This window comes from Phalacrocorax aristotelis, chromosome 4 (genome assembly GCF_949628215.1).
Source record: "Phalacrocorax aristotelis chromosome 4, bGulAri2.1, whole genome shotgun sequence".
Classification (NCBI taxonomy): domain Eukaryota; kingdom Metazoa; phylum Chordata; class Aves; order Suliformes; family Phalacrocoracidae; genus Phalacrocorax; species Phalacrocorax aristotelis.
Genome location: NC_134279.1, coordinates 76,844,917 through 76,862,577, shown reverse-complemented (window position 1 = coordinate 76,862,577; position 17,661 = coordinate 76,844,917). Strand labels below are relative to the sequence as shown.

General features: G+C 38.6%; 1 protein-coding gene across 18 annotated transcripts in view; it reads right to left on the bottom strand.

Moving 5' to 3' along the window:
- CTBP1 (C-terminal binding protein 1) overlaps positions 1–17,661 on the bottom strand; it is a 248,851-nt gene that overhangs the window by 4,238 nt on the left and 226,952 nt on the right. For all 18 annotated transcript variants that reach the window (XM_075092089.1, XM_075092091.1, XM_075092097.1 and 15 more), the window contains 4 exons: positions 12,777–12,991; positions 8,684–8,814; positions 6,364–6,491; positions 2,820–2,937 (listed from right to left, as the gene is read on the bottom strand). In XM_075092089.1, the coding sequence (XP_074948190.1) occupies positions 2,820–2,937; positions 6,364–6,491; positions 8,684–8,814; positions 12,777–12,991 (592 nt within the window). The remainder of the gene's footprint in view (positions 1–2,819; positions 2,938–6,363; positions 6,492–8,683; positions 8,815–12,776; positions 12,992–17,661) is intronic.

Below are 17,661 nucleotides of genomic sequence, written 5' to 3'. Positions count from 1 at the left end.
TCTATGTTAATTCTCCTGTATTTTTTAAAACTACAGGTTTTTTTAAACTACAAAAGCACCTTGAATTGACAGTGTTAAGCTCTGTTCAAGAAACTGAGTCAGTTCCAAAAGAGCTTAAAAATTTAAGCACACACTTTTATCTTACATTAGAGTCTGAAAATGACCAGTGAAATACCTCAACATGAAATAACTCCTGAATTACCAACACCTAACTATTCTCATCCAAGCACCTCTTCAGTACCTCTACATTCTCATCTTCTACCTGTTAGAAGGCAGATAGATACGTCAACATGTCTATAAATTGCACAATCACTGTTCACTGGCTGTCAAATTTCACTTTGCCTATAACCTGCACGCTCTGTGACAGAGGAAATGGCAGGAGGTTATTTGACAGGCAGCTCAGTAACACATACACAGTAACAACACAAAAGCTGGGTGTATTATGCTGCTTCACCAAGACTATTACAAGTAGTTCCTTCTCAGAAATACCATTAATCTTTACTCATGGGATAGGTCCTGTTTGCTTGACCTTTTGTGTTGGTAGGGTGTCTTGCATTTCACACACTAAATGGTTTTGTTTTCCACAGAATACGATGATATTCAGAAGATCTAGATTATATTCTGCTGATGAATGCTCGAAGTTCTTCACTTGCGATAATATCTGATAATTTGAGAGTTCTGTCCTACATCAAAATACAAGTATATCATATCCAGAATAAAGTAACCTCGTTAGTTTTAGCTCACCAAAATAACTATTTGCATTTTTTAACATATAAATTATTATCCCAGGTCTTATCTTCTAATGCAATTACTTGACTGTGATGCAGTTATTAGCACATCTGAAACATCATACTGCCAGTGAAAGAATTAATCTAGTTGAATGTAATCTTGGATTGCAAAGAGAAGACAGAAAAATTTGTTTTGAACAATCAATTCAAATTCTGTACTTAATCCAGGTAGGAATTAAGCATCAGCAAACACTGCTTCTGAAACCAATTCCTCCATAAAGCCTGAGCTTCAAGTGCCGCATATTTTATACCGCACAAAATAATAACTGCCTTCACCCACACTCAAACGCTATTCTATCACCCCTCCAAAAACCTTTTGATATTTGTTGTATGACTAAGTTCTCCCTCAAAATTCCCCGAATGAGTTTTATTTTGCATTTGAAAATAGTCGTCAGAATTTGTTTACACCAAATTTTCTTTACTGAAACTGAAACATGTCTAAAAAAGGCATTCAGCTTCTGTGCTTATCCTGCTCAAACTAAATACATATGGTCTTTACCTTGTAAATCATTAGCTCCCAAAACATTCCTAAGTTAAAATCCATTTCTAGCTGTGAAGCCGGCTTCTGCTGGACTTGTGACCCCCAAAATGAGAACAACCAAGTGCATTTTATTGGGGCATACCACTCTGTTCCTGACTGCCATGACAGGGCTGGAGTTATTACCCCCTGTTCAGCAACACCTGCCTTTAAGCCTCAATTGCATTCAGCTCTGCCCCAAGTACTCCAGACTGCAGTCAATGAAACCACATCCCATGTGGAGGAGAACACGTGTGCTTGAACTTTTTGTTTAAGGAAATAAAGACACCCTTCTTCAGATATTTAGGGCTATGGGTACTTTTTCAAAAAATGAACACCTTGATGTGATGTGAGATACATGGATGTTGATCAAAGTCATGCTTCTCCTTTGGTGCACTTACAGCTACTGATAAGGAGATTATGGCAGAGGGTGGTGATGCTCCCCCCTCCATCTCTCCATCACTTTCTGATGAGACTGATAGAAGTCACTGGGACATGATAGATTTGCTTCACTTCTCAGCATTGCACAGCTGCGTTCTCATATAGAGTAACACACACAAAAAATCCTCTCTCTATTAGAAGTATGGGGAAGCCCTCCTAAAAAGGACAACGATAAGAAAGATGTATGAAGAAGGGCAACGGAGAGATTGGGACAAAGAGGTATAAAAAATAATGGAATTACTGCACTGTCCCTTCCCTCAAGGCATTGAGGGAAGCAGATGTCTGTAGCTTTCTCAGCCACTTTCATCCTACTTATGAGTAAATACCATACTGGAAGATAAAAAATTGCAGATGTTTTTCATAAATAAAAATAGTGTGAAGCTTGCTACTAGGAAAAACCTGCAGTTAGAACAGCTGCTAGGGATAAAGGGACAGAGAAAGACTCTCAAGCAAACTAACTAAGGAATGTACATATCAGACGTAAAAAAATTGCCCCTTTCTATTAATTATTAAGAGCTGCTTTCACAGTTGATTGAGAATACATAGATCAAGTCCTTCAAATGCTTTTGCTTAAAAATTAAATGTGTAATTTACAAAACACCATTTTAAACACATTTTCATAATCACCACAGACTATTCCACCGTATTCACTACAAAGTTATTTGTTTTCTCGTGTGTCTGGAGTCCACAAAACCACATAACAATAGCTTATTATTAAAAGTCTTTCTGTAACCTACTGCAGTATCATTACCTTCAGCAAAAGGAACATAAACTTCCACTGCACTCACTGGAGATGACCAGAATTCTTTTACTTGAATAAACAAAAAACTGTGTATTGTTCAGATATTACTATCCACACAAAAAAGGTAAGAAAAGGAAACATACTTACACACTGCATGACTGACTTCAACTAGCAAAACAAGATTATTCTCCTCAATGGAACAATTATGAAAACAATATAGCTGGGGCCTAATCCAAAACCACTTTATTTATTAATAGGAAGGTCTTATTTATTCTTGAACACCTACGTCTGAATTAAGGAGGTATTTCTTTTACACCTGCAGCATGCTTACCTGTATGCAGCACCATTAAGCTCTGGATGAACAACTCCGGGATCCATGCTGGCCCAATGTGTAGCTGCAGTCAAGTGATCTTTGTTAACACAGTTTTTCAGACTGTCTGGAATACGACCTAGGATGAAGTGAGGGAGAGGAATTAAAAAGCCATAAAAGTTGTATGCCTTATGCTCCTAGTGTATCTATGTTAAAAAGTTATAAATATTTGCATATTTAAATCAATACAAAATCACACTAAGAGCTTATTTTTGATCCTCACTGTTCCCCTCATCTGGGACATAGTTAATAACGGTTAAAATGCTCTGCATAATTTTTATTTCTCTGTCTTTGTCTCTTGTATACGAAGTCTCAATAAAACCATAATCAACAAGATTCATACTTTCCAAGAAGCTAAAACTTGAATTTGGAGCATGGTTGCCACTCAGATTCAGTAGCGTAGCCTCCTGCTCTTCTTTGACTTCACTTTCCTCCTTTTTCTTCCACAGGTAACAGCAATAAAACCACTCATTGAAGAGTGTAGGATTCTGAATGGATTTTGCCATAGACCTGAATATGATCAACACTTTTTTTCCTGTTCTCCTGACCTTCCCCTTTATCTCAATTGCTCTTCACATTTATTTACTATAATGTATGAATCCTCAGCCATCTCTTTCATTCCTACAAAACCTGACAATACACCAGAAAACTCCCTTCTTAATTTCTTCAAAACTTTTGCTTAACCTCTGAAGTTTAACTGAAGTTTTAAGACACAGGTACTGGAAAATCTCTCAACCTGATTCAGCACATACTGGACAAGCCTCTAAACACCTGCTGCAGAACTATCTCCAGCCCTGCAAAAAATTACATGAACGGATACAATACACATTTTCTTCATGGCAACAGGAATATTTCCACCAATTTCAATGGGAGATCAGTTGAAGCCTGTGTTCTGATATCTGTCTTGGTGTACCCTTTCTGACGTTTAATCTTACTGTGCATTTGCACACACAGAGTTAGAAAGAGCTGAGTTCAAGTCTACCTCTGCTACCCTTGGCAAGAGTACTCCAGAAACACTTTCAAAAACAGACCATGCTCCATTATTGAAGAATTCAGGCTCTTTCAGTCCAACTTCCTACTGGAAACTTGGTTAAGGACCTCACTACTCTGCCTGCTCATTCTATGCATCAGCCTGGCCACAATGGGGCTGTAGAAAAGCCTTTTTACAGAATTGCTTTATGTCTAGCCGCTGCTATCAAATACTTGTTCCTCCATGACTTGTGCTTATGTCACTAGAACTTCTCACGTCTCCTACGTATAAGTCGAAAGGGCTTCCTGGTTCAATATGGGACAAGATGAGGTACGTGCCCCATTATGGGTGAATTCCTACCATTCTCCTCATTAGAAATCATCTTCTAAATTTAGCTGAAATATACATCCATCTGAACTTCTGCCAACATTGTCCACAAATTTAAATAGTATCTTTCTCCTTCTGATGTTCATCGTTCTCAAGTATTTTTAAACTGCAGTCATGCCTTCCTCCTCTCCCCTCATTTTTCATTTTGCTAACTTCTGTAGGCATGTTCTACTAGTCTCCTCTTACAAAACAGTATTTATTTTAAACTTATTTCATAACAACCTTTTCACTTGCTATGCACACCTTCCCATTTCTTCCCTGTTTTCAGTGCTCCTCCTTACGTAATACTTTGAATGTTTTGATGTTCAAAAATATATTTAAAGATATTTAATCTCTGCTTATTATTTTTATTTTATACATCTGAATGACATTGCCTTTTTGGGAACAGCAGCACCACTTAACATCTTTATCATCAGATGGTAGTCATAGCCTGCATTCCTTCACTGTACACCTTTTTCCAATTAGTCTCTCTCTACACCCTTTCCCCAAGGTGTTCCCTGATGGCTTTCACATATCCAGCTTTATCCCACACTTCCTGTATCTTTCCTACATTTGTTTCACTGTGATTCAATGTCATTCTCACCTCCCTAATGCTGGCCTCAGTTTGATCTTACTACAAACCATGTGCAGACCCTGAAGTGCTGACAGCTTCAATACAAATCAATGATTTAGATTGTTGATAGCACGATCAAGCACTTTAAGAAAATACAGGTCCATTGGCCCAGGCACGTGTTTGGGCTATTGCACAATATTTAACATAAAACTAGCTCTGTAGAGCTGACTCTTACTCAGTTTTCAGATCGTAGCCTACATTAATGCTTATTTGCACATCAATCATCCCCCAAGCAGGTATCATATGCTGGTTTGTGCAACCTCTCCCAAAGCTATTTGGGAGCAGGCAATAGTTACGCAACAACTTAATGCACATTAGAGTTCTTCTGGAGTATAAGCACAAGGACCAACTCCGGCAAAGGGGTGGTCGGACTCTTTAGGTTACCTCTGAAACAGAGAGAAATAGTCCTGTAAAGGGCAATTCGTATCAGGAATTTGAGAGGTGCCTTTAATCACCACCCAGAAGAGAAATCTTCTCTCTGCACAAGCTATAAATGAAATTGAACTGCCCAGCCTCTTCAGGCACAAGACACAGGAAGGGCTACTGCTAGTGATTTTTGTATAGCAGAGAAAAGTGTTGGCACTGAGCTGCTCTCAAGGTGACACAGATGGCCCTTCATCTCTGCAGAGCATTCAGTCTATATTGCCAAGGGGGAAACAGCAAAGTCCTACTAAAGAGAGAACATTAGTGCTTAATGAATCATTTTCCAGTATGAAAATCCCTTCTTTTATTTTAGGCTACAAGGGATTCAAACCAATGCCAAATGGCTCACTCTTCTCATTTTATTTATTAGCAGTGCATGTCCAAGACATCACTGTTTTCTCTTATGTGAACAGTTTACAATTACATGGTAGTTATATAACAAGGAGACTTTGCCCTTTAAAATGCCAGACTTCTTTAGCAATGCTTTAAAGAGAGGAACATCTACAATAGAGTACCCTCCCAGCAAAATACTGAAAACTTTGTTCTGACGTAGAGAGTGAGTTGTGGAGATATGAGCACTACTAGGAACAGCATGAAGCTCTAGATGCTTTATCTCTGAACATTACAGCCTTGAAGACACTGAAATTCCAGACCGTCCTCTAAGGCAAATTTGGGGATGAACCCTGGAAAATACAAAGGAGCCAAAGAGAAAAGAATAAAGGAAATAGAACAGCTCGTTGCAAGTATAAGGGGGCATCTAGGAAAACCTATGAAAGGTACCAGCAATATCTGGATGACTTGCAGTCAAACCCATCAAATGGAAGAAAAAAAAAAAAAAAGGGCGGATTTTTCACACAGAAGTACATTTCTGTTATTCGTAAAAAGTACTTATTTTGCAGTGCCTGCCTTCTCTTTGTAATTGCAAAGAGCCTCCAAAATGATCTGTTCCAGTTCTGAGAACAAACTTAGTGGGTATTTGCTTGTTTCTATTTTCCAAATACTCAAAGTGGTAAACAAAACCTAAGGCTGGATCTTTTCAGCATCTTTCAAGACTGAAAAAAGTTGGTTAAAAAGAAGTATGCAGCGAAGGAGGAAATAAGTTGAGTTAGTACCTGTGATCGCCCTTCGGATCTCTCGTGCTGCTTCCTCCCGCATCTCAATTGAGGCTTGTTCACTATACCAGGCTGCATGTGGGGTACAGATCAGGTTTGGTGCATCCTTCAAGGGGCCCTGACTAAAGCTAAATGAAGATTTAAAACAAGATCAAATGACAAAAGATATCTGGGGGTGGGGGGAAAGGGGGGGGATCCACATGGATTTGTACATACACAGATTAATAGATTGATTTCTACAATAGAAAAAAAATTGCACTTCTATTCCTTGTTGGGTTTGTTTTTAATTCTGTCAGTTAATTTAATACACTATTCATGGTATAAATAAGCAACAATCACCTCTCATAGACTCAAAGGGTAGAACCTAAGTATAGTAGCAACATTAGCTTCTGCCCAATGCACTTATTGCTATCTATAGCCACTGCCACTCCAGTTCTGGTGCAAAAATGCATGAAACAAGACCCAAATCAATTCAGGATGTCATTCCATTTGTCTATTTCATCACAGTTTTACTTTTACTGCATTAGTCAACAAAGCTCTATTCTCTCAAGTCACTGTCAATGTGACATTTAGTCATTTAAAGAAAAAAATCTTACAATTATTTCCAAATAAGAAGTGTGTCCATTGGCAGCCTCAACTTTTTTTATGATTCAGGTTTTTTTTTCCCCCGTTATTTTTAACTAGTTTTTCTTTCCTGTTCCTTTATAGAAACTCCATTGAAAGAAGGAAATCTATTTTACAGATCAATTTTCAGGGAATGCAATGAATCTGTGTAAAAGTGCTTCACCACAGATACAGAATAAAGAAACTGCAAATAATGGAAACTTGCTCCTCCTATTTATTTCCAGTTTTAATAATCTTACAGTCAACTGTAACAACAGGAGAACAAATATTTTAAGACAAAAATGTGCTTTCAGAGTTGGTCATAATTCACAAAATGATAGATTTCATCTGTAGTTCAATAAACATCAGAATATCTGGCAAAACTCTTGAATGAAGAGTTGCATGCTGCGATCAGATAGACATGCAGCACTAAAGCCAAAGGAAATTGTGGCTGTAATCCTGCAACTGAATCTCTGCAGATGGCATCTCCATGCAGTAAATGGGGCTTCCTATAGGTGCAATGGTCTGCTTGTGCAGATCTGAGATCTGAATTGGGAAGAATATATGTAGCTGAAAGTCCCTTGAGCCATCAGACTGGCTTTGCACAGCACTACTGCATTGTAATGACTACATTTAGAAGTAAATGAATGCAGGGTATGCATAAATAAAATTAAATATTTGTGATGTGGCATTGTATCTCAGTAGATATGAAAATTCTACCTAAGAGGATACTATTCTATTTTTTTAAGTCTTCTATTCCCTCCACCAAGCTGTTATGAGACAGACTGTCCTCTCTCCAGTCTTTACAACCTGCCCTCAAGTCCTGAATCTGTTCCTCTTCAAAAACTTATGTGGATTGTTCTAGTCAAATTAACATTTCTCCCTGCCCAGACTGAACAACTGAAAAAGGCTTGTTACACACAAGCACTGAGCTACAGCAGTCTATTCTCAAAACTCTGACTCAGGCTCAAGACTCAAGGACATATCAAACAGGCTCATTGCTGGTTATGAGTCCTGATAATGTAATACCAATGCCACTTTGGGGAGTGGTACGTTTCCGCCTAAAGCGCTGGACCTCTCAGCCTCAGTCGAAAACTAAGGCTTGTGCTACCAGCTCTGCTAATGACAGCAGAGTTACTGCTCCCCCGATAAAGGGTAAAACAAAACCAAGCCTGCACTCTGACCACCTTCCTTAACTTTTTTTGCAACCTGTTATATTTATGGCTTTCCTGCAGAGGCAATTGGGACAAAAGTATGTCTCTTCCTCTAGAAAGGTGTCATAAAATAGTTCTTTTTCACACCAAATCTCAACTCTTTCCTTTCTGAAAGAGTCTGTTCAGACATCAATATTAATTGCCTCCAGAGTTGCACCAATAACAAAGGAACACTCCCCTCAAAGCCATGACAAAGCCATGCCCAGGACTTGAACCCAAGTCCCTGCTATTTCCACTAAAAAACCCCATTGGATTTTTTTTTTTTTTTTTTGTTAAGGAATTAAATCTTGGATGTCACTTTTGTCACTTCTGACCACATACGCAAGCTCCATCTACATTTGCATTAGTCCAGTGCTGCACAGATTCATGTTGCTTGACTAAGGAGTATTTAGCTACCAAATGAAGGGAGAACTCAATTTACTTGTTGCTGTTGATTGTACCATGCACTAAGACTTAAAAATAAGAAAGTGAACAAAATAAAATGAAAAGAAAAGGAAAAGCACCTGAATGGTTCTGACTCATGTACATCTAAGGCTGCCCCTCGTATCCTTCCTTCCTTCAGGGCCTGTGCAAGTGCTTTTTCGTCTACTAACCCACCTCGAGCTGTGTTGACCAGGAAAGCCCCTTGTCTCATCTAGGGAAAGTTAAAAACAAGAATGATGAAATAAAAATAAATGAAATAAAATCGTTGTGGCATTATTTTTTTACTCAAAAGAAGCATCCATTACAACAAAGGCTATTCAGCTGATTTAACCTGTAACAGTTGTCTTCCCTTTCCATTGGAAAGTACCACAAAATGTGATGCTTCTAACATAAAATGCTATTTCACAGCACTTAATAACCTTTTGTTTCTTGTAAGTAGTGTCTTTTAATAGAAGCGTTGTTTCAGATATTGTGCAGTACCATGATCAAAAGATACAACTGTGCATATGAAAGTGACAGATCATTTTATGCCTTTTCATTTCACTGTGAAATTGCATGAGACAAACTACAGCACATTCTTAAACAAATTCATATTTTGTAGTTTTCAACTTTCAAACAAACAAAAACCTACATGAATTTTTCAGAAAAATCAATGCTTTTGGATTTTCAAACACTTTTCCCTTCAGCTGCCGAAACACAGTAGAGGTATGTTTTATTTATTTTTGTTACTTCAGCTTCCTCCTCCCTGTGAGACTCTTCAAATAAAGGTCTAAAGAATTCTTATATTATTCAATTAAAAGGCATGAAAATGAATTTTGTTGAGAACGCTGCGTGCCCAGGAGAGAAGCTGTGCTGTGCATTGTGCAGATTAGCATTGTAGATGACACTGTGTGGGGAGAACTACAAGAATTTACACCATAACATATCCACAACTTGAAAACAAAGTGGCAGTTTAAATAAGAGAGATGGTACGGAAAAAAAAATAAATTACTACAACCTGCTTCAAGCCACCCTAATACTTCATCTTTTACAAGATGTCTCAAACACAGCTTCTGATCTCAGAAGCATTTCTGTGCATGAAGGTATGCATAGGAAGAGCAGCAACCATGGTGAAGATGAATGATAAAAATCACATTTTGTACTGACTCCATCTCTCACCGTAAGAAGAAGAAAACCCCAACATTTTGACACCAAGTCAACTACTTGAAACCTACACATCAAGCTAAAGCTTATGTAAATGGATCCTTCCTCTGAAAGACTGATTCAAAATGCCAAATTCATGAACAACGAGGCGGCTTGGATGAAAGTCAGCTAAGAGACTTTTTTTGACATGAGATCATAGGAAATGTTAAACAATTAACATGCATATGCTTGCAGTAAGGTTATAAGGAAAAAAACCTACCATATTTTACTGGCCAACTCACTAGGTTTAGTGTGGCCCTGCCTCTCTCCATTTGCACACTCTTGGGCTTAGAGGAGAACCATCTATTGGTCTATACAGCAAAAGCAAAGTCCACTTATGGGAGCAGAACTTCGGGATACTTCTTTAAGTTTTATATAATTGACTTGGGAATTAGAACAGTGAAGAAATGGTGGCATGATCTTAAGCTGGTGTAGTAACAACAAGACATTCCTGACGGGAACTGTTACTGCCTCTCCACTGCTTAAGTCAGCTGTGAGAAGTAGACCAAAGCTAGCACAGGAGGGCTCACCCAAGTGACAATCACACCTGCTGAGCAGACATGCCATATAGGCTCGTGGGAGCACATATACCCTTCCTATCTCTGTGCTCCTACAAACAGATAATTTAAGTATAGCTTAGTGTATTTATATGCCCTTTGAAGGACTCAAAAATTTTAATCAAAGTGAACCCTGCTAAAATTTTCTGTCTGATCTTAATAACCTTGCCTGACTTTTCATCTTAGGACTATTTACAAAACTCTAAAGCTAGTACTAGGACAAGTCCAAATCAAACAGAAAATGGTTGCATAAATGCATTCTAGTGGAAATTAATTACGTGACTCATGAAAAACTGTAAGGATGGATGCAGCTGGAGATGCCCCTTAACAATGGGTGGAAGCTTGAAAGAGCTTCACCGCTAGAACTGCTTACGGCTGTTACAATTCACCTACACCAAACTTGCATAGCTGCTTTAAAAATGTACTGCATTTAAATTGCAGCTTATTTTTCTCAAATCTGTAAAAACTAAAGATGACCTCAGCCTCCTTAAGAACACTTGATTATCATGGGTTCAATAAACATGGTTAGACTTGATCTTAGCGGTCTTTTCCAACCTTAATGATTCTATGATAACACAAGCTTGAAACGCTTCTCTGAACTTCTCTGGGTCTACAAGACCAAGCACAACGGCTACGCAGAATGCGGACTAATTAAAGGGAAAAGCTACTGAAAGAAAAGGCTGACACCAAATTATCAAAGACATTTTAAGGTTATGTAATTTTAGATTCTAAACAAAATTAATTCAGGGTGAGACTTTAGTGAAATGAGATGCACCATACTTCTCTGTACTTTATTTAAAAGCTGGTTATTAAATGAGCATGCAATACCAGACGAAAGTGGCATGCAATGTTCTCTAAAAATTTCAGGCCAATCTGTCAGCCTAAAAACCTGTTCTGCTCCTTTTCATGCAGATTCAGAAGATCTGCTCTACGCAACCTAAGCAGTCAGAGGTGTTAGAATTTTATGGCTTTCACATCAGCTGTTACAAAACAGCCTGTTTCATCCAAACTTTTATCCAAAGCAAGAACTATCTTCTAACATTTTAATCCTTGCTTCAATCATGAAGGAAAGCAAATAAGATAAATGCTTATGACATTCTTTCCAGTACAGACTTTATTATATGCATTTCATTTCAGATGGTGTCACTCAGTTTTAACCTGTTTTGTTTCTCTGATTAATGCACTACACCCTCTCTGAAGCTCATCGCATTTATCCATCTCCACTCAAACACTTCCCATGACACGCTGGCCCAAGTTTCGCAGTCCGCTGTATAACGAGCGATCACCGCCAAGCCTCCAGACGGTCCTGCTAAATTCCATGTGGCCTGTTTGGGTCTAGAAGTCTACTTGCAAAGACACCTAACTGTGTAATAACCATTAAGTGTACCTGAGCACACAACAAAAAAGAACCTTCAAGGTAGGGTGACAGAGCTCTGTTCTCTTACAGATTTGCATTTTAAACTTCTTAATTTTTTAGAGTTCTAAATCCAAAACCCTGATTTTATGTTGGGATGGATCTGCAAAACCCCTAAACTCTCAAATCAAGAAGCATGTTATATTGTCAGTTTTCTGCCATGATCCTACATGACTGTGGAACACATTCATTAATTACTTCAGTTCTCTGAAGTTCAAGAGTAGTAGGTGCCAACTACTTCTCAGAAGCCAAGCAATGATTTTACTGCAAAAGAGTGGTACTGTCATTGTTACCAACACTTACAAACACTACATATATAAAGAACAACAAAATCAACTATTTTATCTGAAGAGTTCCTTTCCTGTCCACTACCTACATTCTTACATCTCATTGTTACATTTCTTACACTGAGGTCGGAATCAGAAGTTAGGCATTTAATGAAAAAGCTTACTGTCAGATTAGTCAATAACAGAGCAGTTGCTACGCCTAGAGTTTGAACTTAAGGCTTGAGGGACAGGTTAGTACTAATTCCAAGAAACATTATTTTTCTAAATAATGCAATCCTGTAAATGCGATCCATCCATGAAGCCCTCTGCAAGCATCAGGACTGAGCACAGGGGGGAGCCATTTAGTCATAATCCTTAAATTGCATCTAAGGCACTCAAGCTGAGGAACAAGAGTGAAAGGCAGAATTGCTACCTGAAAATACACAGGTAAAGGAAGTAGCTACTAGAAGACAGAGGAAAAGCGCTTTTACATAAATGCAACTTTATTAAATCTGAGCAACATTAAAAGCAGCAAGTTATTTCCACAAATGCAATGGTACTGAGCAAAAGACAATAAAAGCAACAATATGTAAGCCACCAGCTATTTCCTAATCAGTTATAAACCTGCTTGATCCCAAAGTAGGAAAAAGAAAAGAAATTTATTTCAAATGAGAAGCTGCCTGTTTACATAAATAAACACAATACAGTGTCAGCCACCAGCACCGGTGTGGAGGGCGCCCACAGAGATTATTACCTGCTTTATGGTGAAGTCATTAATAAGATGATGATTGTGTTCATTCAAGTTGCAGTGCAGGGTAACACAGTCACTGTGGAACAGCAGGTCCTGCAAAGTGCTCACCCGCTGCAGTCCCAGAGCACGCTCCATGCCATCTGAGAGGTATGGGTCATAGAAAATCACACTGAAGCCAAAGGCTTTGGCACGTAGTGCTACTGCTTGCCCAACACGCCCTAGAACAAGATAAACATGCAATGAGAACAGATGTGAAGCAGCTGCTGTAAGATAGCCTCCTCCTTCCTACTGCAAACGCTTGTATTGAACCACAGTGTTTTGTACAGCAACTGGAAGAGGATAAAAAAGAGGCGGCTCCCATCCCACTTGAAATCATCACTAAGATCAGAAATGTTACATCTGGGCTGTTTCACACTGCCTTGTTCAAAACAAAGCATGAGGCTTGCACCTTTTGCAACCGGAGATCTGAAATGCCAGAAGATGTCACGTAATCTGCAATAATCTGTGTAATACAAGGGTTTGCCTGCTGGGCCTGTTTATGGTAAAACACTACTGCTTTTTAACACATCCTGCCAGGGACTTATTCTTACCCATGTCGGACCAGCTGGCTTTAATAAAAAGCTATAAAATTAATCCTCAAAAATGGATGCAATAAAATATAACTTGTTTAATCTGAAGCTCAACCATTCTCAGTGCATACAATCTCCTTTCTTTCACTTTGAATAACATCCTTTCAGCATTAAAATACCTACGAGAATCTTGTCTAAGGCTTTAAAAAATTTTGTATCCATCTACCTAAATGATGAATAAATACAGTCCACCATATGGCACCTAGTTAAGAAGAGTGCGGTACTATTTGATATTCACATGGACCTTCACTTTCGCTGTTTCACTTCCCTTACTGTCATATTTCAGAGCCGCACCTGAAAATGCTGTCTGGGCATGACTCCATGCCACATGTATCAGCAGGTGTGTATTTCCCTTCACCATGCTACCGGTAAAACACAGAGGAAAAAAAAAAGTTAGTACATCTAGTAAGGGTATTTTGAAGAATGAGAACAAACACATTTTCACATTAAAAGACTACCCACTAGATGCTCACGTTACAGTATTAAAAATGCTAGATAAAGACATTCCAAAAGCATCCCCAGGTACACCATAATAATCATGTCTCATTTAAAAAAAAAATTAAACAAGTTTTCTTTTGTAACATCTGAGTTTGTTCAAAAAAAGGATCAAACTAACAGAGGGAAATCCCATCTCTTTCCAATTGTGCTTGAAGGGATTTCCCTCCACTTTTCAGTTTCTCTTTGAATAAACTTAAGAAGCCACGGGAAGAAAGGTTTTTTGTTGATCATTTAACCTGAACACAGCGATTCTGCAGTGCTTAGTGACAGATGTGCTTGGAATATTAAACAGTACGTCAATCTGATGGGGACTGTTCACTTTTCTTTGGGGACACCAAGTTAAAATACCCTTCAAAATATTTTATTTCAATACTTGCATACATGTTATTTGTTTGCTTTCCAAGCTGTTTTTTATAAAGTTGAATTAGATAATTTTCAGCACAACTGCTATTATTTTCAAATGTTGGCATGTTGAGAGCTCAAGAAACCAGTCACACAACTGCAACCTTTCTTTTTTTTAAACGAAGCATATCGCTTTTACTCCAGCTCCACTCATTTCAACATACAATATTCTGTCATCTGTTCTTTTTTATGCTTTTTACAACAATAATACCTGAGGGGATTCACGAGAGTGAAATCTCTTCCAGCAGGCTCTCCAGTTAAAGCTACACTTTCCATTCATGGCAACCAGGCTAACAAAGCAAAGCCTTCTTCAATGTGCACAGTTTCCTCTGAAACATTTGGGAATCGCATGTGGGTACTTCCAATCCAGAGTTGTCCTATTACAGTTACTTTATGGGATAAACTCTTCCGCAATTGACAATTCATATTTTGTATTAGTCATTAAACAAATACATAGGTGGACACATGCAATTTGCCAATTCCTTTTTAAACGATATAGTACAACCACAAACGTACGATGGAATTTTCCTTTCCTGAAAGACTTTTATTATGTAAGACTCTCCTGGGTACGAGGTGTGGCTCAAAACCTACCTCAGCATATCAAGAACAAACAGCATCCCACAAAGCATCCCGCTTTTGGGACAACTCTATCTTAAAAAGCATATACAATTGCTATGAATATTCACAGATGATTCCAGGGAAGGCACATTCTGAAGGTCAAAGTATCAAATGAACTTCTTGGTCTGTACTGTGGGAAGAATGCAGAAAATGCATGTTGCATACAAGTGCAAAAAAAAAAAAAGGCAGAAAGCAACAAAAGCCTATTTTAGAAATTAGAGATCTAAAGCTCTAGCAAAGGCCATGCATCATTTCAGTGACACCAAGTGTGAGAGACTCATCAAAAACACCTGGGTCTCCTGTTACAGCCTGACCCATCTACTCCCCAAGCCTCCCAGTTTATAGGTGTCTTCTGACCTTGACCTTGCCAATGACCTGGTTTGAGCACAACAGTACAGTACCTACAGTTGTCAACGACCCTGCCCAGCCCTTGGGCAAAGAATGGGCACTCTGTGCTGCTACTACAAAGTTTTATAAAATGCCCTTAATACCATGGAAAAATTGATGACCTGCCTGCAGACTTCCATGGAAAGAAAAAGTGCTTTCACTTAGCAGCTCTTTCCTGTCTATGCAACAGAAATGGAGAATCTGGGTAATTTTTCTTCCCTCTTGGAGAACTCTGAAACGTGGAGAGTACCATTTTGTTACATTTCCTGCTGAGCACATTAAGAGAGCTAGTAGGACTGCTATGGGTGCATGGTAACACCACCCAAGTCTTAAGCCTTAATATTGTCTGATAATGCAGATCAGTACTTTGGCCAACAACTAGTCAGGACCGTGGGACTGTTGAGGGAATATAGCAGGTGAGGAAAGACAAACTGAGTGATGACATTCATTATGACGCAGAGACAAATTTATTTGGAGGAATTTCACCTCTCCTGAGTGAGGACATGCGTTAGCTATTAGTCATCAGCATTTGTAACTGGGAAGGAAGGGGAAGGGAGTGTGACTTCACTGCCTTCACTGCTGTAAAATGATCATTACAGCAGAACCAGGTCCAGCTATCTATTCATCCTAGTACTTACATGCTGCTGCTCATAAATATTCTCCTTTAAAAAAACCACCCCTAAACGTCTAGATACAAAGTGAAAACGTAGCCTTTTTTATTGTTAAATGCAGGGCTTACTATCCAAGCTTGTGATGCATCATTTGAAATATAGGACACTGGATAGTAATAAAGATTAAAAGTGACAAAGACAGCTGTTTAATGATGTGATATTATTATTTATGTAAGACTCAAAGAATCACACACTTCATAAAGACAAAGAAACACAGGCTCTGCCCTAAGGAGCTCAGAGGCTAACCAAACCACAAAACAATGATGGTATCCAACAAGCACATGAAGAAGGCATTATATCATTGAGTCTTTACTTATCCTCAAGCTCAATACAAGCAGAGGATGAGAGATGGGGTTAACTTTAAAGAAGGGGCATGGAATAATAGGATTAAGTGGTATAGACCAAGTGTCAAAGCAGGAATATGCATGAGAGGAGGCAGAGAAAAGAGAGTGGGTGATGGCAAGGAAAAGGCAAGTGAGTCATGAAACTTGGCCAGACCAGTGGATAAGGAAGTGAGTAGCTGAAGCTTTGGAGGGAATGACATAGCCATTCCCTAGAACAGAGATAGGCAAGAGCTAGGGTGTTTCTCTTTGGCAAAACAAGAGAAAAGCCCAGGAACAGATGTGAAGAAGATCTCAAGTTAGCTGTTGCAGCAGCAAAGTGATAAATTTAAGCAACCCACTGCTGAAGAGACCACAAGTTTAAGACAAGAATAGAGATGCACAGCTGTGGTTGGGATACGAGATGATCTCAGGCACACATTAGCAAGAAGGACAGAAACAGCGATGCCACACAGAACTAGAGAAAAGATGGACTTAGTAACAGTTGATGAAACTGTTTATTTTGTGGGGAATGTATCCACTTCATAGCCTCTTAGTGGTTCATCACTTCTGACGTTGGCATGTCTAAATAATAAAATAATAAATTGAGGCAAAACTACAGACGTGGGAAGAGGCCACTAGTAGGGAAACATAACCTAAGGGTAAAAGTCATTTGAAGTTGGTTGTAAATACACATTTTGGTCTGAAACTAGAGACAGGTAGCCTCTTGCAGTGGTCTGTAATAGATTAATACTTAGGCGTGTATCACAGCCCAAGTGCCTGAGGTCTCAAATGTAATGTCTAGTACAGACCTATTTCCACATCTTCTAAGACTACATTTTTGTCCTTCATTAATACATAGCTACGTAGGAGCCTGTTAGAACAGGTCAGAATCAAAATGTTGTGCCTATTCACATATATGCACAAAAAGAAACAGTGGAAGTTTTCAAAACTGACTTTAGAATTTAATTTTCCTTGAGATTTTGAATATTCTATTGTAGGAAAAGAAATAAGAACAATGAAAGGCTAGAGGAAATGACTGGTTAATAACTGTAACAGATGTGTACGTTTAAAATCAGATTTTACTAGCCTTTTAGCATACCGTGCACACAAAGGGCTTGCTTTTTAAAACTAAAGCCAAAACCTAGCATTTCACGTAGCTTTGCACATATATTGGCAATCTGATTATCCATTTGTTTCTCTGTACTTTTCAGTCATTCAAAACAAAAACAACACACACAAAATTCACTTAAGTGAACAATGAATGACTTTTTTTTCTAATCTCAGTCTGGAATTTGTGCGATACAAAAAATGCAATGCCAACAGGACAGGTATCTCCAGCAAATACACACATAGCATGTGA